This window comes from Heloderma suspectum, chromosome W (assembly GCF_057233095.1).
Source record: "Heloderma suspectum isolate Gila_16-S chromosome W, 16-S_ref, whole genome shotgun sequence".
NCBI lineage: Eukaryota > Metazoa > Chordata > Lepidosauria > Squamata > Helodermatidae > Heloderma > Heloderma suspectum.
In genome coordinates, this window is record NC_139475.1 from 66,055,133 (window position 1) to 66,081,140 (window position 26,008).

Genomic DNA, 26,008 nt, shown 5'->3' on the forward strand with positions numbered 1-26,008 from the left:
CGGCTACATGGGTGGGCCCGGTTGGAATAGGGTGCAGCTCCCGGGAAGCCATGGTCTCCATGAAGTCCCGATGTGCCCCCGTGAGGATGGCCTCTGAATGTATTTTGAAGCCCCCCAACACCAGTAAGTTAGGGGGGCTTCAAGCACCTCGGCCAAGGAGTCGAGCTTCAACCACCACAAGCACCTTAGCCAGGGAGTCAGTCGCGCATCGGGGTGGGCGGTGCATGAGCAGAATCCCCAGACTGCCCTTTGGGCCCAACCTCCAGTACATGCACTCCACAACCTTGGTCTCCTGGAGAGGGGGTCTGGTGAAGACCAAGGACTCCCGGTAGATATCAGCCACCCCCCTCCCCGATCCCCAGCCCTCGGCTGCTATGCGTACGAAAATCCAGCTGGACACATGGCTGCCAGAGTTGGAGCAGCAGCCTCAGCCAGCCAGGCCTCCGTAATACATGCCAGGTCCGCACGCTCGTCGCGGATCATGTCATGGATGAGCGATGTTTTCTGGGTAACAGACCTGGCATTGTAGAGCAGCAGACGAAGGCCAGAGGATGGAGTCACGCCTTCCCCAGCCATCCTTTGGCTCTGGACAGGCCCAGGACAGGGGACAGATATTACACATCTCCCCCTTGTTCCCCTTACCTGGCATGGCCTGCCCCTAGCGCTCCGCCAGCGCCTGCCGCCCAGCCTCTGTATAGTTTGGCCCCCAACACTTCCCCCCCCACACTGCCTCCATCAGGTGGACACATGCCCCCTTGCTTCCGCCTATCAGGCAGGCTTGTTGTTCAGTCGTTCAGTTGTGTCCGACTCTTGGTGACCCCATGGACCATAGCACGCCAGGCCTTCCTGTCCTGCGCTCTCTCCCAGAGTGTGCTCAAGTCCATATTCATTGCATCAGTGATGCTATCCAGCCATCTCATCCTCTGCCGTCCCCTTCTCCTTTTGCCTTCAGTCTTTCCCAGCATCAGGGTCTTTTCCAGGGAGTTTTCTCTTCGCATTAGGTGGCCAAAATAGTTGAGCTTCAGCTTCAGTATCTGTCCTTCCAATGAGCACTCAGGGTTGATTTCCTTTAGGATGGACTGATTTGACCTCCTTGCAGTCCAGGGGACTCGTAAGAGTCTTCTCCAGCACCACAGGCAAAGGCATCGATTCTTCGGTGCTCAGCTTTCCTTATAGTCCAGCTCTCACAGCCATACGTTGCTACTGGGAAAACCATAGCTTTGATTATACGGACCTTTGTCAGCAAGGTGATGTCTCTGCTTCTTACTATGCTGTCTAGGTGTGCCATAGCTTTCCTCCCAAGGAGCAAGCGTTTTTTAATTTCATGGCTACAGTCACCGTCTGCGGTGATCTTGGAGCCCAAGAAAGTAAAATCTGTCACTGCTTCCATTTCTTCCCCTTCTCTATGCCAGGAAGTGATGGGGCCAGATGCCATGATCTTAGTTTTTTTAATGTCGAGTGTCAAACCAGCTCTCCACTTTCACCCTCAACAAGAGGCTCTTTAGATCTTCTTCGCTTTCTGCCATTAGGGTGGTATCGTCTGCGTATCTGAGGTTGTTGATAATTCTCCCAGCAATCTTAATTCCGACCTGTGATTCATCCAACCCGGCGTTTCTCATGATGTACTCTACATATAAGTTGAATAAGCAGGGCGACAATATGCAGCCTTGTCGTACTCCTTTCCCAATTTGGAACCAATCGGTTGTTCCATGTCTGGTTCTTACTGTTGTTTCTTGGCCCTCGTACAGGTTTCTCAGGAGACAGGTAAGGTGGTCTGGTACTCCCATCTCTTTCAGAATTTGCCAGAGTTTGTTGTGATCCACACAATCAAAGGCTTTAGCATAGTCAATGAAGCAGAAATAGACATTTTTCTGGAATTCTCTTGCTTTCTCCATGATCCAGCGAATGTTGGCGATTTGATCTCTAGTTCCTCTGCCTCTTCGAAACCCAGCTTGTACTTCCGGTAGTTCTCGGTTCGCATGCTGCTGAAGCCTAGCTTGTAGGATTTTGAGCATAACCTTACTGGCATGTGAAATGAGCGCAATTGTGTGGTAGTTTGAACACCCTTTGGCGTTGCCCTTCTTTGGAATTGGAATGTAAACTGACCTTTTCCAGTCTTGTGGCCACTGTTGAGTGTTCCAAATTTGGTGGCATATTGAGTGCAGCAACTTTAACAGCATCATCTTTTAGGATTTTAAATAGCTCAGCTAGAATGCTGTCATCTCCGCTAGCTTTGTTGTTACTAATGCTTCCTAAGGCCCACTTGACTTCACTCTCTAGGATGTCCGGCTCAAGTTCAGTGACTGCACTATCATGGCTATCAGGGACATTCAGATCTTTCCTGGATAGTTCTTCTGTGTATTCTTTCCACCTCTTCTTAATCTCATCTGCATCTGTTAGGTCCCTGCCTTCCTTGTCCTTTATCATGCCCATCTTTGCACAAAACGTTCCCTTGAGATCTCCGATTTTCTTGAAGAGATCTCTAGTCTTTCCCATTCTGTTGTTTTCCTCGATTTCTTTGCATTGTTCATTTAAGAAGGCCTTCTTGTCTCTCCTTGCTATTCTCTGGAACTCTGCATTCAGTTGGCTATATCTTCCCCTTTCTCCCTTGCTTTTCGCTTCCCTTCTTTCCTCAGCTACTTGTAAAGCCTCATCAGACAGCCACTTGGCTTTCTTGCATTTCTTTTTCTTTGGGATGGATTGAGTTGCTGCCTCCTGAACAATGTTACGGACCTCCGTCCATAGTTCCTCAGGCACTCTGTCTATCAGGTCTAATCCCTGAAATCTATTCCTCGCCTCCACTGTATATTCATCAGGGATATGATTTAGGTCATACCTGAACGGTTTAGTGGTTTTCCCTACGTTCTTCAATTTCAGCTGAAATTTTGCAGCAAGAAGCTCATGATCTGAGCCACAGTCAGCTCCAGGTCTTGTTTTGACTGACTGTATACACAACAAAACCCCCCATAACCCACGCTGCACCAACAGTTAAACAAAAATCAAAACAAAACATCCCTCTTACTAATATCGGTTCTTTACAGGGAAAGAGTTCCACCGATATGGGACTGCCACTGATAAGGTCCTGTGTGCCACATTTTGGTGTGCGTACCAGGCTGTCGTATTAAAAAAAATTAAAATTAAAATTAATTGATAAACTGCTTTAAACTGCTGTAGGTAGCTTTGATTCTGGACAGGTGGATAAAAATCAATGATTTTTTAAAAATTGAAATTTATTTAAAATAAAAATTAAACCATAAATAAAATATTAAATTTATCTTGTACAAAATAACGTAGTTACAATTAAGTCTCATTATAAACATGCTATACCTACTCTTTAACAGTCTCATAAAAATGGAAGTACCTACCAATCAAACGTGGGAGTTAATTCCAGTTTTTCATCTCATGAAAAAGGCTCTGTCCAGTCTAAGAAGTTTTTCTTGCAAGTTTTCAATTTTTTTCTGGGGTTTCAGTTTCTTGAAAAACTTATTTCAGACCCCCCCCCCCCTTTTCCAGGCATTTTTCCCTTTTCGGGTTTTTTCCCCCTTTTTCATTTTCTCAGGGTTTTCAGTTTCTCTGATGTACAATCACATGTGCTAAGGCACAGACTAGATAGCATTTTGTTCTGTGCCTATGTGGAGGTGGAGTCGGGCCAAGCAACACAGGAGCTTGGTAAGACAAAAACAACATAGGAGGTGCTTAATTGGTGCTTAAAAAAATCCAAAAAATTGGGTTAAAAAATGTTAATTGGATTTTTTTACCACTCAGGTCAAAGCAAAGTTTGATAGTTACTATTAGTCATAGGCATTTAGTTTTTGTTTGCACCTTTGTTTTTGTGATGACCAGGCCAAGTCAGAGTGAAGCAGAACGGAACAACAAAGACAAAATGGTCCCAGATGCATTTCCTGTATTCACATACGTAGCCTGGAATCATGTTCCCATTTACCTGGGAGTAAGCCCCACTGAACTCAATGGAACTTATTTCTGAGGAGACATGACCAGGATTGTGCTGTTAGCCTCAAACAGTCGTGGGTGCTGGTCCTAAGAAAGACCCTATGTGGGAACATTTTAAAAACATTCCTTCTATGCTTAAAAAGGGAAAGCTTGCAAAATATATACCAGCGAGCTAAAGAGTTGCAAACCTTATTTGTAAGAATGAAACAACACAAGTCTATTTATTTATTTGTGATATTTATATATCGCTCAATATAATAAGATCCCTATGCAGTTGAAACTGAATTTAGTAGTCAATTAATACGGTTTAGTGGTCAGGTCTGCACCATTGTTCAGGAAATTGATATGCAAGTTCCAATGGGGAACTTGATTTCAAGGGGTGTTTAAATCAACCATTTTTCTTACTGATTTCAATCACCTTGGTTTAAATTGGGAGTGCTTAGAGGAATGAATTTACAAAGGATGTGGGTGGTCAGAGGTTGGAGGTGTGAATGTGGGAGCCTTTTTGGATCAGGCCAGAAGGCTGTCTAGTACATCATGCTATCTTGCACAGTGGCCAACTAGATAACTCTGGGAAAATCACAAGCAGGGCAGGGGGCGACCCAGCTTTCTGTATTTGCCCCCCCCCCCAGCCCTAGAGGTTGCCTTGAGCAATCTTAATGGTCATTAACAGACCTCCCTCAATTTGTCTAATTGTCCTGTTTCACAGCTGACTTCAGCACTGTGTTTTTTTGCTGGGGGGGGGTAACAGAAGGGCATGTGATCTGTCAGCCGTGGGGGCTGGATCTCGCCTTGACCAAACCACTGTCTCCTTCTCTGCAATATGGGAAATAATCAGGGTCAACCTTGCAAGGTTGTCATAAGGATTTCTGTGCAGGGTTGCAAAGCTCTTTTGAACCCTCAGAAATGCTGCGGAGGGTTTGATTTTTCAGTTTACTTGGGGGGAACAGCTGCAGAGTCCACATAGAGAGTGTGTGTGTGTGTGTGGGGGGGGTAACCCTTACTTATTTGCTCTGTAATGTCTGAAAACTGCTCTGCATTTCTCTCCATAGCTGGAGCTGAGTGACAATCGTATTTCTGGAGGCCTGGAGGTCCTTGCAGAGAAGAGCCCGAACCTGATGCACTTGAACCTCAGCAGGAACAAAATCAAAGATATAAACACATTGGAACCCCTTGTGAGTCTGCCCAAATTCTGAGAGAAGAGAGCAGGTCCAGAAAGGTCTGGAGCGAGCAGTGGTTTTTTTTTTTGGGGGGGGGGGGGGTCGGCTTCCCTTCTGTCTCCTTACCAGCATTTGGCAGCTGCAGTGGCTTAAAGTTCCCAGAGTCTAGTACCTAGTCCTCATGGTTGCAAAGATTGTGTGTGAAGTCGGGTGGGGTGAGGAATGCATGCTGAAATCACAAATCTGGGGGTGCCCTGGGGGGCAGAGTCTTGAGTTTCCTGCATGGCCCTGTTCCTTATCTGTAGCCAATTAACCTTCCTCACTCAGGAATAATAATAATTGATTTTTATATTGCTCATTTGGAGGGTGTAAAGCACCCAAGTCTGCAATGTTTGGTTGCTCTGGACCTGCAAGTGAAAGAAAAGGGTCAGAGAAAGCTGGGCAAAGTTTATTGCAGCAACAACCCTGTAAGGCAGAGGTGGAGAATGTCTTTCAGCCCAAGGGCTGAATGGAAGCTCTCGGGGGCTGCATTCCAGGGGTGGAGGGGCTGAAACACCAGCATATGATAGTTTCAAATTCTCACTGCCAGCAACTAAGCCGTAGGAGGGGTATTTCAACCTTTAAGAATGGGGGGAGGGGTGAATGCAGAAAGGGTGGGAAACCACCAATGGTTGGGGGGAAGGGGTTATGGCCATCTGGAGGGCTAGATCCCAGTCCCAGCGCTGATGTTTGCCACCCCTGCTGTAAGGCAGCCTGGTTCTATTGGCTTCTGCCGATACCTTGCTATGCCGCATGGAAGTTTCATCATTCTGGTTCTTGGGGTACGGGGTGCCAAGTTCCTGTCCTCCCACACCAGAGAAGACCTTTCTCGGCTAACCTCCGGTGTCTCTGCAGAAAAAGCTGCCCCACCTCCAGAGCCTGGACTTGTTCAACTGCAAAGTGATGACGCTGATCAGCTACCGCGAAAGCATCTTCACGCTCCTGCCCCAGCTCACCTACCTGGATGGCTTTGACACCAACGACAAAGAGGCCTCCGACTCGGATCCGGAAGGGGACGAGCTGGAAGACGAGTACGGTGAGAATGGAGATGGTAGGGGGCAGGCTGGAGATGGCAGGGGGCCGGTGGTGGCATCACCCCTCCTGCGTGCCATCATCAAGAGCTGCTGTGCAGCTTGTGTTAGGCTGAAGATCACGAGTTATTTATTTATTTATTTGGAACTGGGCCCATGTGGTGTAGTGGTTAAAGTGTTGGACTGGGGAGACCCGGGTTGTAGTCCATGCCTCAGTCATGAAGCTGACTGGGTGACTTTGGGCCAGTCAAACTCTTGGCCTAACCTATCTCACAGGGCTGTTGTGAGGATAAAATGGAGAGGAGGAGGAACACATAAGCTGCCTTGGGCTCCTTGGAAGGAAAAAAAGTGGGATATAAATGTAAGAGATATATTTATTTGATTTCTACCCCACTTTTCCACCAAGGCATCTAATGATAATAAAAAGTTATTCCAGCAGGTGCCCTGCACCTCTAGAATCCACTTGCATCAGGGGTTTGCCACTTCCCTCCTTCAAAAGTCTTCAGGAAAGCTCTGAAAACCCACCCATTTTTGCTGCCTCCCCTGAATTTAGGGCAGTTTGCCAGTTAAAAACTAATCAGTAAAAAAATCTGTTTTTATGGATTTTACTGCAATGTGTTTTTATGGATATTTTGAATTTCATCCTCTGTGTGTGTATTTTTATTTTGTATGCCACCTTCAGAGGCATCCTCGAAATAATTCTAGATTAATTGAAACAATCATAAAACAATTACATTAAAAATAATTAAAAATCGCAACAATAAAAGAATAAAAATGGCACCGGACCCAACAGAGCAGCTTACTGGCCAAAGGCTTGCTTGATTAAAAAGGTCTTTGCCTGCCAGTGGAAGGACAGCAGAGAGGAGGTGAAACTGTCAGGGTGGAAACTGAGCCCAGAGAGCCTCAGAGCAGTTTGGATTCTGAGGAGGAACAGCTATCTGTGGGAGGGGGGCCAGCTCATCCCTCCCAGGCTCAGCACCTGGCAGAGATTCCTCCTGCCAGCATTCCTGGGAGAGATAGTGACCCTGGCAGTGAGGGAGTGCGGGAGGGGGGCTTCTTAGACGCTCGACGCAGATGCAGAGAGCGACGAGCGATGGAGGGCGCGGAAAGGAGGCATAGCGCCTGTTCGGCGCGCAAGCAACGGCCGCCTCCCATGGACCCATGGGAAGGAGGGAGGATCTCTCCCTAGCCCATAAGTTCTGGGTCTTTAAGGGACTCTCTTTCAAACGGGGATCAACTGCCTATTCAAAGCTTAGGCCACCCTGCTGTTCCTTGCTTTAGTCGCTGGTGATTACCATCTGAAAGAGTCATTAAGTTGTAAAAGGATTAAATCTTTGGAAAGAAATCCTTTCATCTGTGTCTTGAGTTGGCTATTGGAATCTACTGGGAGAAGCTGCCAGAGCGCTCCTGATGGAACCTAGCTTCCCTTGGCAGGGAGTTCCAAAGCATAGGAGCAGCCACTGAGAAGGCCCTTCATCATGTTCCCACCAAAGGTGCCTCTGATGGTGGCAGGACCGAGAAAAAGGCCTCCCCCAAAAAATGCTAACGCCCATGCTGGCTCATATGGGAGAAGGAGGTCTCCCTGGGTAGGGCTGGGAAACACCCCTGTCTGGGACTTGGGAAAGCATTTCTGCCTGCTGGTTTGCGCCAGGCTTCCCCACCCCAGGCTGGGGATGATGGGAGTTGGGAATCCAGCATGTTCTCAGGAGGTGCCAGGTTGAGGGAGGCCAAAGGCCTGACTCATATCTCAGGTGGCTTCTTCCCACCTCCTAATCCCCATTTAGAAGGCGAAGAGGAAGCCGAGGAAGATGAAGAAGAGCTGGATGAGGACGCTGTTGAAGACAAGGAGGAGGAGGATGCCCTGGATGGGGATGAGGAGGAAGATGGGGTAGATGATGAGGTAAGTCTCCTTTTTCCGCCCTGTAAATATTTCATTTTGCCTTCCTGTGCATGTGTGTGTGCAGCAGTCTCCCCCAACCTGGCACTTTCTGGGGTTTTTGGACTACATCTCTGATCATCTTCAGCCAGCTTGGAGGGACACCAGGCCAGGGAAGGTCAGCATACTGATTCCCTGGTTCCTCATCCCGTGCGACCCCTCCATCCACTCGAAGGCCATGCTTCTCTTCCCTTGCGCAAGTCCTAGTAGAAGTTCTGTTGGCATGTCTCCCCCCCCCCCCAAGCAGTTAAGGCGTCAGGCGTTCTGTGGGGCTACAGCTGGTTTCTTGCAGGAGAGAGGAAAACTGGGCTTGCAAACGGATTGCAGGCAAGTGCAGGAACATAGAGCTGTCTTCTCCTGAGTTAGGCCATGGCTCTGTCTAAATTTTTAATATAACCAGTAAACCAAACAAATACGCACAAATTTTCCAGCCTTGCTACTGGAGAGAGTTTTAACTGGCAGTGTACCTGGAGCCTTCTGCCTGCAAAGCATATGTGTGCTCTCCCACTGAGCAGCAGGCCTTCTCCTAAAGACAAAGCAAGGCTCCAGTCCTCATGGCTCTGAATAAAGGGCTGTGTTAATCTGGCACAGAAAAAGTTAAATAATTTTGCTGATGAAAGACTGAAGAGGCTTCTTCAAACTGCGGATGGTGAATTTGATCTGGAATAGTGGAATGGCCTGAATGAAGGTTTTGGGGAAACTTACCAGAAGACCCTCTAAAAGACCCCAGACTCATATTTAAGAAGCCCCCTCCCTTTTATTTTAGACCCCTGGCCCGGGGTGAAGAAGACAGGCTGATTTAAACAGGAACATATGGAGCTGCCTTTTACCAAATCAAAATCCTTGGTCTGCTAACTCCGAGTTGTCTACACCAGGCCTTCCAGGTGTTTTGGACTACAACTCTACCGATCCCTGACCATTGGCCATGCTAGCTGGGGCTTGTGGGAGTTGTGGTCCAAAACATCAAGGGGGCACTGGGTTACCTGTCCCTTGTGTACACCATCAGGCAGTGGCTCTCAGGGGTTTCAGGCTCAAGTTATTTCAAATAAAAAGGTGGCCTCTCTTGATTTGGAGTGGGACCACTAAGAAAAAAGGTTGTATTCTCCCCCCCCCCCCCCCCGGGCGTACACTGTCTATCTGCAGAACTCTCTGCCGCCAGAAGTAATGGTCTAAAATGGTCTAATGGTTTAAAAACACATCTTGGGGCTGCAGATAAATGGGTGTGGAGATCTTAATCTAGATTTCATTTATTTCAGTTCTGTCTGTGCCCTACATCCCAACCTGGTGAGAGTCTTGTGTTGGGGTGGGGGTTATCGTCAAACTGAAAATCTGCCTGGGACAAGGAGGAAGGCACTGATGCTTTGGTGAGAGCGTTAAGTATTAATTCTCTTCTCTACAGGAGGAAGAAGATGGTGAGGAAGGTGGGTATCCTTTTTATTTTAATTTTAAATGTTTGTTTATTCTTTCATTCCCGGGTCTGGGTTATTTGGAGAGAGATTGTCAGTGCAAGAGTCCTATTTTGGGAGCTGGATTGGCATAAGAGCCAAAACTGGGCCATGAACCCAAGTCCCTGGTTTGAAACTCCCCTCTGCTGCATCTCTGTTCAGATGGTCCCAAGCCAAACCCCCATCTCTCAGCTTCCCGTCTGCTGTACGGAAGGAATGACACTGGCCCACCTTGCAGGGTTGTTGTAAGGGTTATGCCACGACTGTGTATGGAAAGCCCGTTTGGGACAACCCCCAAAGTTTGTAAGCAGCCTTGATACATTTGATTGAAGGGTGGGATATAAATGGTCATGCAGGTTACTGTTGGCAGTGTAAATGACGTACAAATGTAGCATTATCAACTGATGCTGCGTTACTTAAGGTATTTTTTTATCCCACTCCTCGGCCAAAAAGGTTCCCGGAGTGGCTTACAAACAATCAGTTAAACACGACAGTCCCTACAGGCTTACAATCTAAAAAGACTTGACAGACAAGGAAAATGGGAAGGGGAAGGAAGAGGGGGGGAAATGAAGTGGTCTTTTAGCAGACCTGGTGCTGTCTCCCCCCCCCAGCCTCTTTGAATGTGCTTGAATTTGATCACAATTGGTACGCCACACTCTCTTCAATGACCTTCAGGTAGTATGTCCAAAAATTACCCCACAAAACAACATCACTGTGAGGTAGGTTAGGCAGAAAGAGATGGGATGGGGGGGGGAACCTGGCCTGCGGTCACCCAGTGGGCTTCATTTCATTTATTGTATTTCTATACTGCCCCATAGCCGAAGCTCTCTGGGTAGTTCACAAAAATTGAAAACCAATAAAATACGTTACATAAAAAATAAAAACCATTCACATAATGACAAAAAACAAATAATGCAACAACATATACCTAAAATAATCAGCAAGAGACATCGAGAGACTCATTATATGCTGCTAAATGCCTGAGAGAAGATGTCATCTTTTCGGCGCCAGGTTAAAACTGCCAATGTTGGCGCCAGGTGGGCCTCGCCAGGGAGATCATTCCAAAATTGGGGGGCCACCACCGAGAAGGCCCTCTCCCTTGTTGCCGTCTGCCAAGCTTCCCTTGGTGTAGGCAGCCAGAGGAGGGCCTTAGGTGCCGAGTGTAGTATACGGGTAGGTTCATGTCGGGAGAAGCGCTCTGTCAGGTATTGTGGTCCTCAGCCGTGTAGGGCTTTATAGGTTAAAACCAGCACCCTGAATCGGGCTCGGAAGCATACGGGCAGCCAGTGCACTGCAGTAATCTAACCTGGAGATTGCCAGGGCATAGGCAACTGAAGCCAGGCTATCCCTGTCCAGATAGGGGTGTAGCTGGGCCACCAACCGAAGTCGGTAGCTGGCACCCCGTGCCGCTGAGGCCACCTGAGCCTCAAGTGACAAAGACGGCTCCAGGAGGACCCCAAGCTACGGACCTGCTCCTTCGGGGGGAGTGCAACCCCATCCAGAGCAGGGTGAGCACCGTCCATCTGGTCAGCAGAACCACCCACCAACAGCATCCCAGTCTTGGCTGCATTGAGCTTCAGTTTGTTAGCCCTCATCCAGTCCGTTCTTGCAGCCAGGCACCGATTCAGCACAGCCACAGCCTCACCTGAAGAAGACGAGAAGGAGAAATAGAGCTGCGTGTCGTCAGCATACCGATGACAGCGCGCCCCAAAACTCGGGATGACCGCGCTCAACGGTTTCATGGCGATGTTGAATAGCATGGGGGGCAGAACCGACCCCTGCGGAACCCCATACTGGAGAGTCCACGGGGCCGAGCGATATTCCCCAAGCACCACCTTCTGGAGCCGACCCTCCAAGTAGGAGCGAAACCACCACAGTGCCGCACCTCCCACCCCCAGCTCAGAGAGCTGTCCCAGAAGGATACCATGGGCGATGGTTATCGAAAGCCGCCGAGAGATCAAGGAGAATCAACAGGGTCGCAGCCTGAACCCCAGCCTGAACCCCGACTGAAATGGATCCAGATAATCGGTCTCATCCAAGAGTGTCTGGAGCTGGTTGGCAACCACCCGCTCAAGAACCTTGCCCAGGAAAGGAACATTTCCCAGTGGCCTGCAATTACTAAGATGTTCCGGGTCCAGCGAGGGTTTCTTCAGGAGTGGTCTCACCACCGCCTCTTTGAGGTGGCCCGGGACCACTCCCTCTCGCAAGGAGGCATTGATCACCTCCCTGGCCCAGCCAACTGTCCCCTCCCTGCTGGTTTTTATCAGTTGAGAGGGGCAAGGATCCAGTACAGAAGTGGTTGCATGAATCTGTCCGAGCACCTTGTCAACGTCCTCGAGCTGTGCCAACTGAAACTCATCCAGGAGAACAGGACCAAGCTGTGCTCTGGATACCTCACCAGATTCACCTGCTGTAACACTGGAGTCCAAGTCGCAGAGGATGCAAGGGATCTTACCCTGGAAGTGCCTAGCAAATGCATTGCAGCGGGCCTCAGAGGGGTCTACAGTGTCCTTGGGGCCAGCATGTAATAGGCCACGAATGACCCTAAAAAGCTCTGCTGGGCGGCATATGGAAGACTGAATGGAGGCAGTGAGATGTTGTTTCTTCGCCACCCTCACTGCCCCTGAGTATACCTTACTGTAGGCACGCACCAGGGCTCGATTGCACCCACTAGGAGTTCTTCTCCACCTGCACTCAAGCCGTCTCCTATTTTGTTTCATCACTCTCAGCTCTGGGGTATACCACGGAGCCGTACGAGCGCTACTCTGGAGAGGGCGCTCAGGAGCGATCACGTCAACCGCCTGGGTCATTTCTGCATTCCACGGATCGACCAGGGCTTCGACAGGAGTGCCAGCCATGTCAGCCGGAAAGCTCCCTAGAGCCCTCTGGAAACCATCCAGATCCATTAGCCTCCGGGGGCAGACCATCTTAATAGGTCCCCCACCCTTGCAGAGGGGAAAAGCTGCCCTAAGTCTAAACCTCAGCAGGCAGTGATCTGACCATGACAGAGGAACTGAAGCAAAGTCCCCCACCTTCAGATCACCATCTCCCTGTCCAGCTGAGAAAACCAGGTCTAGAGTATGCCCCGCTACATGCGTCGGGCCAGTGACATGTTGGGACGGCCCCGTGGCTGTCATGGAGACCGTGAAATCCTGAGCCGCCCCAGGCAAGGTGCCCTCGGCATGAATGTTGAGATCCTCCAGCACCAACAGTCTGGGGGATCTCAGCAGCACACCCGAGACCACCTCCGTCAGCTCAGCTCAGGGAGTCTGTTGAGCAGCAGGGTGGGCGGTACGCCAACAGAATCCCCAATCTGTCCCGCTGGCCCAGCACAAGGCGCAAACTCTCCAGACCAGTAGTCACATGGACAGGGGGCCTGCAGAGGGGGAAGGAACTCCTATAGACCACAGCAACCCCCCCCCCCCGGCCCTCAGGTCTTCCCTGATGCTCGACCAAGCACCCCTGTGGGCAGAGCTGGGAGAGACTGACTCCTCCCTGCTCACCCACCCAGGGTCTCGGTTATGCATGCCAGATCGGCTGCCTCATCCACTAATAAGTCATGGATGAGGGAGGTCTTCCTTTGAACCGATCTGGCACTTAAAAGCAGCATCCGGAGGCCCGAGGGCAGGCTGATAGGGCAACCACCATGCCTGCGGTTGGGGGGAGGGCCGGAACACGGCACAGCCATTAACTGTCTGGGCTGCGTTCCCCTTACCTGGCTAGCCCTCCTCCCAACACCATATCTCCCTTGACCTGTAACTGCATTAATGGGAGCCCCCCCCCCCCAAGTCCTCCGACTTGGCCCCATATCCTCTCTCCCAGGCACATAACAATTTTTTTTGTTGGAGAGCAGCTAACCTGACATGTAAAGCTGCAAAGTTAATCAGCCAGATGTTGGGGGGGGCAGCATTGCGTTCCCCCCCCCAGCAGCTCCCCCAAAGGAGTGACCCTCCCTCAGCAGTGGCACCTTTAGCACCCACTGTGCCCTGCATCAGGGTGGGCAGATAACAAGAGCCAGCTGAGGAACCTTGAGCCCAGCTGGCTCAAATCAGCAATAAGCTGTCCAGGGGGAGTGATTTTCTTTCCAGCCTTGGAGGTAGCACCTCTTTCAGGCACCAACACAGTGCCAGGCAGGGTCAGAAAGATGGTAAGTTGGCTCCACCTGAGGCTGTAGGATGTCCTGTCTGCTTGCCTTTCCTCAGTCCATGGCTCTTCACAATTGCATTAGGGTTTTAATCCTGATCTCCTTAGCCAAAACCCAATATTCTTAACCCAGCCTTGTCAAGCGTTCCCCCCCCCCCATTTTTCCTTGCTTGTTTGTTTTTTAATTTAGAAAAGAGGCAAGTGGAGGGGGGATGGAGTACTCCTGCCCCCTTCCACTGGGAACCCACCTGCTTGCCTGGCTCTGATTCCTGATCTCCCCTGGCAAGTGGTTTAAATGCAGGACTGCTCTAGCTACTATGATGCACTCCCTCTTGCTGGTGCCTGCTTTGGGGGAGGCAAAGGCACTTCCTCCCCCCTTAACTTTTTTATTCCCCCCACCTCTCCTCCCAGACCTCCAGCAGGGTGAGAAGCAGAAACGAGAAGTTGAGGATGACTGACCCTCCACTTCTTCCCCCTCTTCACCAGTGAATCTGTTTTATGGACTGTGACTTTTCTGGCCTCCACTGTCTTCCCCCAACCCACCACATGAGACTGTGATAAATTCCCTCTTTCCACCCCCCCAACCCCTGTTGTTTCCCATTCTATAGATCTCCCACTCCTTTGTATGGCTGCAACACCCACAGTATATTTTTTTTTAAGATGTAGAATATGGTGAGCGTTTCAGGAGGTGTTGGCCACCTGTTTTTGTTTTCTCTAGCCCCCCCCTCCTCAAAGTGAAATGCTCACATCTTGCATGTGTGTCCCCCCCCCCTGTTTTTTGTGTTATTTTGTGTCCAAATCCTTTCTTAAATTTGATGGTGTGTTTGGTGAACCAGTAGCAATTTTTTCTTTCCTGTCCCTCAGTCTTCCTCAATTGGGGGGGGGGGGCGTAGCCCAGTATGCGTCAAAACATCTCTTCTCCTTCCCTTTTTGGGGAGGGGGGCACCAAAACCAGCTTCCCTGACCAACTGCCTTTCAGGACTGACATCAAATGTCACAAAAAAAGCCCATCTCTGATGTGGGGGGGCACAGCTCTTTGGAAATTCCACACAATAACCATTTCATGATGATGGCTACAGATGCATGCGGGGGGGGGGGGGAACCATGCAGCTAAAAGATGAGCTCAGTGGCAACCTTGTTTGAATTTTAAAACTGGATACTGTTTTTATTTTTATATTTTTGCCTTTTGTGAGCTGCTAATAGCTTGCTGATCTGTGGTTGTCAGGAGACAGTACTGCTTGCTTTTACATGCTATGCCACTGCCGCCGCCACCACCCACCCTTGGGTGTGCTTAAATCCACACAAGTCTGTTTTTAGAAAGGGGGGGGGCAGACTTTTTTTCCTTAAAAAAGGAGGGCAAAAGTGGTTGCCCTGGATTGGATGAGCTGGTGCAATAATGCCACAAAACTTGCCATAGAACACAAAATTTCCATTAATCTTGGGGGGAGGGAGGCAGATGTTGTATCATTTTAGGGCTGCTTTGGAGCAGGGGCCTCTTGCATCCCCCAACTCTCCCCTGATTTTCTTTGTCCTTAACAAGGGCAAGTGTTTAGAAGCAAATGCCATCTCCTCCACCAAATCTGAAGTCCCAACATAGCTGCTGATTATCCAATGTATCCCCCCCACACCAAAAAAAATAATAAAAATGGAGTGGGGTGGGAATAAAAGAAAACTAACTATCTCTTCTTTGAGGCAAGGGCTGTTATGCAAACCAACACTAGCAATTTGGGGTCAGTGTGTTTTAAAACAATTTTGAGTCAGGGGTAGGCAACCTGGCACTGTCCAGATGTGTTCAACTACAACTCCCATCACTCTTGTCCATGGACCAGGCTGATGAGAGTTGTAGTCCAAAATAGCTGGAGGGAACTAGGTTGCCTGCCCCTGACTTAAGGGTTGGGTGCATAGCTGCTTGTTGTCCAGTGTACCCCCTCTCCCGCAAAAGCAGCTTGGGGGAAAATAGAAAAAAAATAACATCTCTTTAACCCCCCCCCCCTACAAAGAACTGCAGTTAACCAGGTTTCTTGGGGGGCAGGGGAGAATGAGACAGCAGTTGCATATCTGTGTATGACTAGTAAAAGTATAGCAAGATTTGGGGAGGGGGATGCCCCCCAATCTTTGCTTTAAGAAATCTGGATTTCAGGAGATTAGATGTTTTCAACCATCTTTTGGTCTTTACTGGACCCCTTTTGAGCAAGGGACTCAAAACCTTGTTCCTGTGCAACACTTTTCTCCCCATCAAAATGGTGCACTCCCAATGGTTTGGGCTACAATTAATTCCCAGCATTCCTGACCATTGGCAAGCTGGAGATGATAGGAATTGAAGTCCAAACAATTGGGATAGAGAAGTCTGCTGCAAAATGGGCTAAGTGCCATTTCTTGCAGGCCCCCCCCCCCCATTTTAAGAGTTGTGGGTGAAATTTTCCCTGTGATAAAATGCCTGTTTGTCCCTCCATGCAGGATCATTGTGTTTTGAGTTTTATATATTAGTTTAAAAGTCAGGGTTGGGTTTTGCCAAAGTTAGTCATATAAATGATATCTTTATTTTATTTTTGTTTTCCTTGTCTTCGGAAGTTTTATTTTTAATCTTTTTGGTCCTTTTTTATATATCTCCTTTTTTTTTTTAATTTGAAATAAAACTTTTAATGAAAGACTCCAGTTTGTAAGAACTAACTGTGCATTGGGATAGTGATTTTAAGAACAGTCTTGGCTGTGAGTGTTGTCCCTCTCCCCTGCATCGCCTGACTCACCTTCCTCGAATTGGCTCTGCACTTAAGGCATGTTTTAGAATGGGTTCAGAACCTATTCCAGCCTGAGGGCCAAATTCCATTTCAGGGAAGCTCTCAGGGGCTGCATTCCAGTGGTAGATGGGGCCAAAGACCAGTGTAGTGTAGTGGTGAGAGTGACGGACTGGGAGCCGGGAGATCCGGGTTCTAGTCCCCACTTGGCCATGGAAGCTCACTGGGTGACTTGGGCCAGTCACAGACTCTCAGCCCAACCCACCTCACAGGGTTGTTGTTGTGAGGATACAACGGTGAGGAGGAGGATAATGTAAGCCGCCTTGAGTTCCTTGCGAGAGGGAGAAAGGCGGGGTATAAATGCAATAAATAAATAAATAAAGACAAAAAAGGCAGGACCAAAAATACCAGCATACTTTAGCTGAGAGCTCTTCCTTCCAGCAGCTAATCCTTTGGACAGGCATTTGAACCTTTTAGAACAGGGGTGTAGGCCCTGTGCAAAAGCCAGGAAACCACCAAGTGATTGGTGTTTACAGGAAAGGAGGTGGAGCCAAGGGAAGGGGGCTTGGCCTTTGGGAACCTGAGGTTCTCCATCTATAGAAAAACACATAATTTCTCCTGCTTCCTCCAGAGTTCCTGTTTAGCTGGTTGCTAAGCTTTTTTTTAGTGAAAACCATGAGGACTAGAATTTTTTTTTTTTAAGAGCAGGATAAGAGTTCAATGCTGGAGTATGTACTTTGTATGGAAAAGGACCCAGGAGGTGCCACTCTATGGCGAATCTCGGTAGGGCTAGAAAGCACCCCTGTCCAAAACCCACTTGCTTTGTTTTGTGTTTTTCAAGTCTGAACTTGGCAGTGAACTAGTCTAGAAACTATTGATATTTGACCTAGCCCTGTCCAACTGGGGTGGGGCACTTAATGGATGCCCACCCATTTCTGTGAGAGGTTTCTGCTCTGAAAGGCATCCTAAAAATAATTTTAAACAAGAAATGTTAATTTTTTAAAAAGTAGGCCCGGAAAAATAACTTAAAGCAACCAAATTGTAGTCAGGGCAATGATGTTAGTTGTATCTCAAACGCAGTAGACATCAGCAGCTTTGGGTTTGTCTGGCGGGGAGGGAATGCCTTTGAAATGGGTGTTGTTTGAGATCCCCCCGCCGCCCCCAATGGCTTCTCGTTGCTGACCTTGGGCCTTTAAAAGGGTTGACTTGAGTGACATGTGTTTCACACACTGATCACAAGAAGGCGCAGTTGAGGCGTGTTAAAAGTAGCCTAGGGGGATGGCCCCCTTCATGGATCACTGCCTTGTTGTGGCGAAGGCGCTTGCGTAACTCAGTGAAGCCATAAGCTATGCCGTGCAGGGCCACCCAAGACGGACAGGTCATGGCAGAGAGTTCTGACAAAATGTGGTCCACTGGAGAAGGAAATGGCAACCCACTCCAGTATTCTTGCCAAGAAAACCCCATGGAACGTATCAGAAGGCTAAAAGAGAGGACGCCGGAAGATGAGCCCCTCAGGTCGGAAGGTGTCCAATATGCTACTGGGGAAGAGCAGAGGGTATTTCCAAGTAGCGCCAGAAAGAGTGAAGCGGCTGGGCCAAAGCCGAAAGGACACTCAGCTGTGGATGTGTCTGGCGGTGAAAAGAAAATCCGATGCTGTAAAGAACAATATTGTTTAGGAACCTGGAATGTCAGATCAATGAATCAAGGTAAGCTGGAGGTGGTCAAACATGAGATGGCAAGATTGAACATCGACATCTTGGGAATCAGCGAACTAAAATGGACAGGCATGGGCGAATTTAATTCAGGTGACCATTGTTAGAAAAAGAGACTCCGTAACTGTTGGCGTCTCAAGTTACATAAAAGCCCGAGTGGCGAAAAATGTAGGCAGAGCAAAAAGAAAATCATACTGACGTGCTCATGACTAACAGTTTGGTAAGCTGATACTGACTGTTTATTGGCTATTGACTTGGTGAGCCGATGTACTAACTGTTTCATTGGTTACTGGTAAGAACAATAGAAGCAATATGGTATAAAAGGCTTTTGCACACGTGTCTCGAGGTCCAGACTGCTCTGCACCCGTTTTGCAAAACGTTTCAATAAAATAGTGTTGGATCCACTGCTGCCTGCCTGGCATCCTTTCCTTCTAAACCGAAAGCAAGGACTATTTTTATCTAACAATTTGGTGCCGTGACTCGGATCCTGCTTCGGGGCGCGTCCCCTTCGCGCTGAGCCGAGGGGCCACGGAGGAGAAGTGGCCACAGGCGGTTGTTTACACTGCCTTCTCCTCACGATGGCGGCGGCCGAGGCGCTCGGGGACCAACGCCAGAGGAAGAGGGAGACGTGATCACTCCTTTTAGGCACCGGCAGTGGATCAATAAGCAACTGGACGCAGCTGCGGGCGGGACAGAAGAGGCTTTTGGGGTAAGTGAAACAGCTTACATTAAGGGATAAACGCGGGATGGTGGTGTGTTTGTGATTGCGTGAGACGCCTACGGGCGAAGCGAGTGGGGAGCCCCGATCTGCATTTCCTTACCCCGGAGACGGGCTAGGTCAGAGGAGGGCGAAGCGCAAGAATTGCTGACTGAAATTCCCACCGTCATGGGCGGGTCCCAATCTAAGTCTGCGAAGAAGTCCCATACGCCCTTGGAGTGTTGTTTGCGCAATTGGTCACGTTTTAAGCAAGATTATAGAACTAAGATGACAAAGGATCGTCTTGTCTTTTTTTGCACTCGGGAATGGCCAGTATTAGAACCCAAATGGCCACCTGAGGGGTCTTTTGACCCAACCTTGGTATCTGATGTGCGAACTACAGTAGCACAGAGGGGAAGTTGGGACCAGTTCCCTTATATTGATTCGTGGGCAACTTGTGCACCCCTCGGCGGCAGGCCCACCCCATGGGTAATTAAATGTATGTCCTTGGCCCTCCCTGTGATAATTAAGAAAAAATTGACCTTCCCTATTAGAGAGGTCCCCGACTCTACCGCCCAATATCCTCAAGGGACGTTGTTTGTTTATGTCCCATTCACGACATCTGACTTGTATAATTGGAAACAATTTAACCCCTCCTTTGAGGAGGACCCCAGTCCATTGTTGTCCTTAATAGAAAATGTGAGGCTCACACACAATCCTACCTGGGACGACACACAGATGTTATTAAACACTTGTTTCCTTAGTCAGAAACCGATTATTCTTGCCGGCGCGCGCGCCAAGCTTAAGGAGGAGCTCCCCCTCGTGACCGAAGATCAGATAGCAGCAGTGTTGCCTTTAAGACAGCCTGATCGGAGACTAGCCACCGCTGCACAAAGGCAGAGGCATGCCGTATTTTCGGCTCATTTTAGCAGGCATGAGACAAGCCGCGCGGAGGGCCCCCAATTTGCAAAAAGTTCTGACTTTAAAACAAGACAAAAACGAGCCTCCTGCCGTGTTCCTCCGAAGGCTAAGGGAAGCCTTCACCAAATATACTGACATTGACTTGAATGATCCAAATAATTTAAGGATCCTCACGACTCAGTTCGTGAGAAATAGCTGCCAGGACATCAGAAAAAAGTTGAAAAAAGTTGAAAGAGGCTTGGCAGCTGACCTAGGAGTTTTAGTTGAAGTAGCTCAAAAGGTTTATGAGAGGTGAGAAAAAGAAGAAGAAGGAAAAGAAAAAGAAAAAGACAAGAAGCAGGCCAAGCTCCTTGCTGCGGTTCTTAAACCTGACAAAGAGGGAGCTAGAAAGGGGAGGAAAGGGGGAAGGAAAGGATCTCCCCTGGGGAAAGATCAATGTGCCTTTTGTAAGAAAATGGGACACCAGAAGTGTGACTGTGAGGCTTTGAAGCAGAAAGAGAGAAGGGAAAATACGGGAGGAGCGCAGAAAGTTCTGTATGAACAAGAAAGAGATTAGGACAGACCGGGGCCTGGCCCCCTCTTAGCTGTCTCTGAGGCAAGACGGGACCCCATGGTCAAAATAAAGGTTGGGGGCCGCTCCTACAAAGCTCTTGTAGACACAGGGGCCGCCCCGTCCATCCTCCCCCTCAGTGAGCCCCCAACGGGAGGTGGGGGGTTCACCACCATAATGGGGGTCGAGGGAAGGGCAACCCAAGTGCCCCTCTCTCGTCCCCTGTTCACCAAGGTTGGGAAAACACACCTAGAACATGCATTTGTCTGTACCCCCTCCTGTCCGGTGGCATTGCTAGGGAGGGACTCATTGACTAAACTCCAAATTGAGATTGCTTTTACTCCTGACGGAAGGATGGAGATACGGCTCCCTAAACAGCAGAGTAGTAACTACCAAATGGCCCTTTTAAAGGTTGCAGAAAAATCCACCCCAGAGGCCACCGAGGACTGGAGCCTAATAGAAAACAGAGTCAACCATCTAGGGGGGGTTATAAAGTGTCAAAAGAAAAAGTACAGTTGGCCCAACCAACGGTAAAATTCCTAGGCCACCACTTAACTAAAGGGACTCGGAGCCTAGGGCAAGAAAGAGTCGGAGTCATCCGTGACACTCCTGTCCCTAAGTCCCCCCACGAATTGAGGGCCTACCTGGGGTTGACCGGATTCTGCCGACTATGGATAGCAAACTATGGGGAGACAGCGCGGCCGCTGCATGAGGCGCTGCAGAAAGAATAAATAAGTCTTTCCTCAGTCTTAAAGCTGCTCTTGTGTCACCACCCGCACTGGCCATACCAAATCCCAGCCGGCCATTTAGACTTTATGCGCATGAAAATAAGGGCATAGCTTGAGGAGTGCTTTGCCAGCGAAAAAGGCCCTCTTGGAGACCAGTGGGATATTATTCCAAAGTCCTAGATGTCGTAGCATGAAGATGGCCAAGTTGCCTAAGAGCAGTAGCGGCAGCAGCTCTGATCTGTACCAAAGCCGAGAGAATGACGATGGGAGGACCCATTGAAAAGACGCTTGCTCCTTGGGAGGAAAGCTATGGCAAACCTAGACAGCACAGTAAGAAGCAGAGACATCACCTTGCCGACAAAGGTCCGTCTAATCAAAGCGATGGTTTTCCCAGTAGTAACGTATGGCTGTGAGAGCTGGACTGTAAGGAAGGCTGAGCGCCGAAGAATTGATGCTTTCGAACTGTGGTGCTGGAGAAGACTCTTACGAGTCCCCTGGACTGCAAGGAGGTCAAATCAGTCCATCCTAAAGGAAATCAACCCTGAGTGCTCATTAGAAGGACAGATAATAAAGCTGAAGCTCCAATATTTTGGCCACCTAATGCGAAGAGAAAACTCCCTGGAAAAGACCCTGATGCTGGGAAAGACTGAAGGCAAAAGAAGAAGGGGACAGCAGAAAATGAGATGGCTAGACAGCATCACCGATGCAATGAATATGGACTTGAGCACGCTCCGGGAGAGAGCGCAGGACAGGAAGGCCTGGCGTGCTATGGTCCATGGGGTCATGAAGAGTCGGACACGACTGAACGACTGAACAACAACAAGAGTGCCGCAAATTTTGAGATCAGGAGGAGGAAGCAAATTTCTCAACCCAGACCGGCATTCCCGATATGAAATAGGTTTACTAACAAACGAAAACCTCACTTTTAAGGCTTGCTCTAGCTTTAATATCGCCACACTACTGCCAACATTACTGGGCACAAATGGATCAGGACTCCCAGATCATGACTGCCTTGAAGTATTAGACCTAGACACCAAAGGCCGACCAGACCTTGAGGATGAACCAATAGAGGGAGCCAGAGATCTGTTTGTAGATGGGTCTAGCTATATGCTAGATGGAAGGCGCTACACAAGAGCGGCCCTCTAGACAAAAATGTGCACGAGGAAAGGTTGCCTCCTCATTTCTCCGCCCAATCCGCTAAGTTGGTAGCCTTAACAAGAGCCCTGCAGGCAAGCAAAAGGAAGCGAGTATACCGATAGCAAAAATGCCTTCGCCGTTGTGCATGCTCATGGGCAACTGTAGAAAGAGAAGGGATTCCTTACAGCAAACAGACCTCCAGTGGCTAATGGCAGCCTAATAGTGGATCTTCTAGATGCCCTCCAGCTACCCTCACAAGTAGCTGTTGTCCACGTCCGAGCCCATGGGAAAGAAAAAGAGGAAAAATGGAGACAGGGAAACCAGAAGGCAGATGAGGCCGCAAAAAGAGCAGCCAAAGAGGGAATCCAAGGAACATTCCTCATTCTACCCAAAAGAAAAGAGCGCCCCACATACTCCCCTGCTGAGTTACAGATGGCACAAGAACACAGAATAAGTCCCTGCGACGACAGATGGATCCAGATGACAGATGGAAGACTGCTTCTTCCACAGACCCTGCAGAGGGTTGTTCTAAAACAAGTTCACCATTCTCTTGGACACCCTGGAGCATCAGCCATGATTGACTATTGCAAGAGGCTGTTTGTCTCCCCTAGCATAACTGTATGTGCCCACCGACTGGCCGCAACCTATAAAGTCTGCCAGAAGACCAACCCTCCCAGGGCACCCCCTCCTCCAAAAGGAGGGCGACCATAGGCCTACTATCCTTTCCAGAGGGTGCAAATTGATTTTGCTGAGATGCCACCATGTAGGGGTTACAGGTATTTGCTTGTAATAGTATGACAAATGACAGGGTGAGTAGAGGCGTTTCCATGTAGAAACTGCCAAGCTAAAACTGTTGTTGCTAAATTGTTACAGGAGGTGGTGCCCCGGTTCCCCCTGCCCGAAGTTATAAAGTCCGATCAGGGCTCACATTTCACCTCAGTTATTACACGGGGGATGGCACAAGCTCTGAGAGTAGAGTGGCATTTACATTGCCCCTGGAGGCCCCAGGCAAGTGGACAGGTTGAAAGAATCAATCAGAGCCTCAAGGAGACTTTAACCAAACTCCAACAAGGGATGAAGCTCACTTAGGTTGAGGCTCTGCCAATAGCTTTAATGAAGCTTCGAAGGATGCCAAGAAAGGACATAAAACTGTCCCCCTTCGAACTGATGTTTGGGTTCCCGCCTCGGGTACACTGCAGAAAGAGGGAGGAAGTCAAGTGGGAGGTGGGTGATCAGATGCTAAGAGATCAGTTGACTTCTCTACAGTCTGTTTTTTTCACAGCTACGAGCTTATTCCGTTCCGTTACAGAGACTGCCGTTAGATGCACCTATCCATCTCTTCCAGACGGGAGACGAGGTGTTGCTGAAAAAGTAGAATAAAGAAGCTTTAAAGGAAGGGTGGGAGGGGCCTTATTTGGTAAGACCAACCAGCCACTCGTGTGTAAAGCTTGTGGGTTCTAGCAAATGGACACATTGCAGCTAGATAAAGCCATTTAGGCGACCCTTGCTTCCTTCTGTCACCTGGAAAGAACAGAAGGACACGGGCAACAGTCCTCTGCTCCCTGGCACCCCTCCGGAAGCTGCCAGGGACACAGGCGAAGAAGCCATCCAGGAGCCACAATCACCTGTAATATACAAGTCACAACATCTGAGAGAAGCTCGTGATCGAATTACAAAAAAACTTGTAATATGAAGCAAGTATTGTGGGTAGTGTTAGTAATGTTAGTCAAAAAAAATATTAACATAAATGGTGATACCTCAAAGACTTGGGCTTGACAGCTTTAAGATAAAACCCCAAAATGTCACACCTACAGCCCTCAGACCACTTCTGGTACAGATCCCTGAGAAAGAGAGGCGTCCCTGGAGAACCAGGTTAGGGATCCCAATAACAGAGGAAACTGATAATGTGTGGTTAGAGTGGATAAAGTATACAGCCAAGTCTTTAAATAAGTCTGACTGTTTTGTTTGTGCCACAGGGAGATCTGTAGCAAAGGTGCTGCCCTTTCCACTGGGATGGGACACTCCTTCCCTCCTCACCTGTGTGATCCATTTGTTCCAGCACCCTAACGCATGGGGAAAGAAAAAAGTGCCAGACTCTCAATAAACTATACCCGTGATGCTATAAAGAGATTGGCTGAGCAACTAAATGCCACCAGCCAAATGGCTTGGAAAAATCAGCGTGTTCTTAATATGTTAGCAGAAAAAGGAGGGGTTTGTGTCATGCTAGGTAGACGGTGTTGCACCTTCATCCCTAACAACACTGCCCCAGATGGCACGGTAACAAGGGCTTTGCAGGGCCTCACCGCCTTGTCTGAAGAATTAGCCAAGAATTCAAGGATTAACAACCCCGTGACTGCCTGGTTAGAGAAATGGTTTGGAAAATGGAAACACCTAGCAGCCTCAATCCTTATTTCGCTTGTAGTGATGATAAGAGTTATAGTGTTATTTGGTTGTTGCATTATCCCCTGTGTTAAAAGCTTATCCCAGCGATTGATAAAAACCGCTGTCAAAACAGATGCTCTTGCTTTATTGTACCAATAAAGAGGCTCCGTTTTAAACGCTTTAAGACATGAATAAAGACTTAAAGGAGGGAATTGTTAGAAAAAGAGACTCCGTAACTGTTGGCGTCTCAAGTTACATAAAAGCCCGAGTGGCGAAAAATGTAGGCAGAGCAAAAAGAAAATCATACTGACGTGCTCATGACTAACAGTTTGGTAAGCTGATACTAACTGTTTATTGGCTATTGACTTGGTGAGCCGATGTACTAACTGTTTCATTGGTTACTAGTAAGAACAATAGAAGCAATATGGTATAAAAGGCTTTTGCACACGTGTCTCGAGGTCCAGACTGCTCTGCACCCGTTTTGCAAAACGTTTCAATAAAATAGTGTTGGATCCACTGCTGCCTGCCTGGCATCCTTTCCTTCTAAACCGAAAGCAAGGACTATTTTTATCTAACACCATCATATCTACTATTGTGGGCAAGAATCCCTTAGAAGAAATGGAGTAGCACTCATAGTCAACAAAAGGGTGGGAAAAGCAGTACTGGGGTACAATCTCGAAAACGATAGAATGATCTCAGTAGGAATCCAAGGCAAACCATTCAACATCACAGTAATTCAAGTCTATGCCCCAACCACGGAGGCCGAAGAAGCTGAGGTTGATCGGTTCTATGAAGACCTACAACACCTTCTAGAACTAACACAAAAAAAGATGTCCTCTTCATCATAGGGGATTGGAATGCTAAAGTAGGAAGTCAAGAAATCACCGGGATAACAGGCAGGCATGGCCTTGGTGTACAAAATGAAGCAGGACAAAAGCTAATAGAGTTTTGCCAAGAGAACATGCTGATCATAGCAAACACTCTTTTCCAACAGCACAAGAGGCGACTCTACACATGGACGTCACCAGATGGTCAATATCGAAATCAGATTGATTATGTCCTTTGCAGCCAAAGATGGAGAAGCTCCATACAGTCAGTCAAAACAAGACCTGGAGCTGACTGTGGCTCAGATCATGAGCTGCTTCTTGCAAAATTTCGGCTTAAATTGAAGAACGTCGGGAAAACCACTAAACCGTTCAGGTATGACCTAAATCATATCCCTGATGAATATACAGTGGAGGTGAGGAATAGATTTCAGGGATTAGACCTGATAGACAGAGTGCCTGAGGAACTATGGACGGAGGTCCGTAACATTGTTCAGGAGGCAGCAACAAAATCCATCCCAAAGAAAAAGAAATGCAAGAAAGCCAAGTGGCTGTCTGAGGAGGCTTTACAAGTAGCTCACGAAAGAAGGGAAGCGAAAAGCAAGGGAGAAAGGGGA

At 48.5% G+C, this 26,008-nt stretch overlaps 1 protein-coding gene across 1 annotated transcript in view; it reads left to right on the forward strand.

Moving 5' to 3' along the window:
• The window catches only part of LOC146334113 (acidic leucine-rich nuclear phosphoprotein 32 family member B-like), a 35,102-nt gene extending 9,964 nt beyond the window's left edge, over nt 1-25,138 (forward strand). The window contains exons 4-8 of the mRNA XM_084824925.1: nt 5,004-5,126; nt 6,006-6,186; nt 7,966-8,081; nt 9,517-9,538; nt 23,468-25,138. Coding sequence (XP_084681051.1) covers nt 5,004-5,126; nt 6,006-6,186; nt 7,966-8,081; nt 9,517-9,538; nt 23,468-23,565 — 540 coding nt within the window. The 3' untranslated portion in view covers nt 23,566-25,138. The remainder of the gene's footprint in view (nt 1-5,003; nt 5,127-6,005; nt 6,187-7,965; nt 8,082-9,516; nt 9,539-23,467) is intronic.
• The last annotated feature ends 870 nt before the right edge of the window (nt 25,139-26,008 follow it).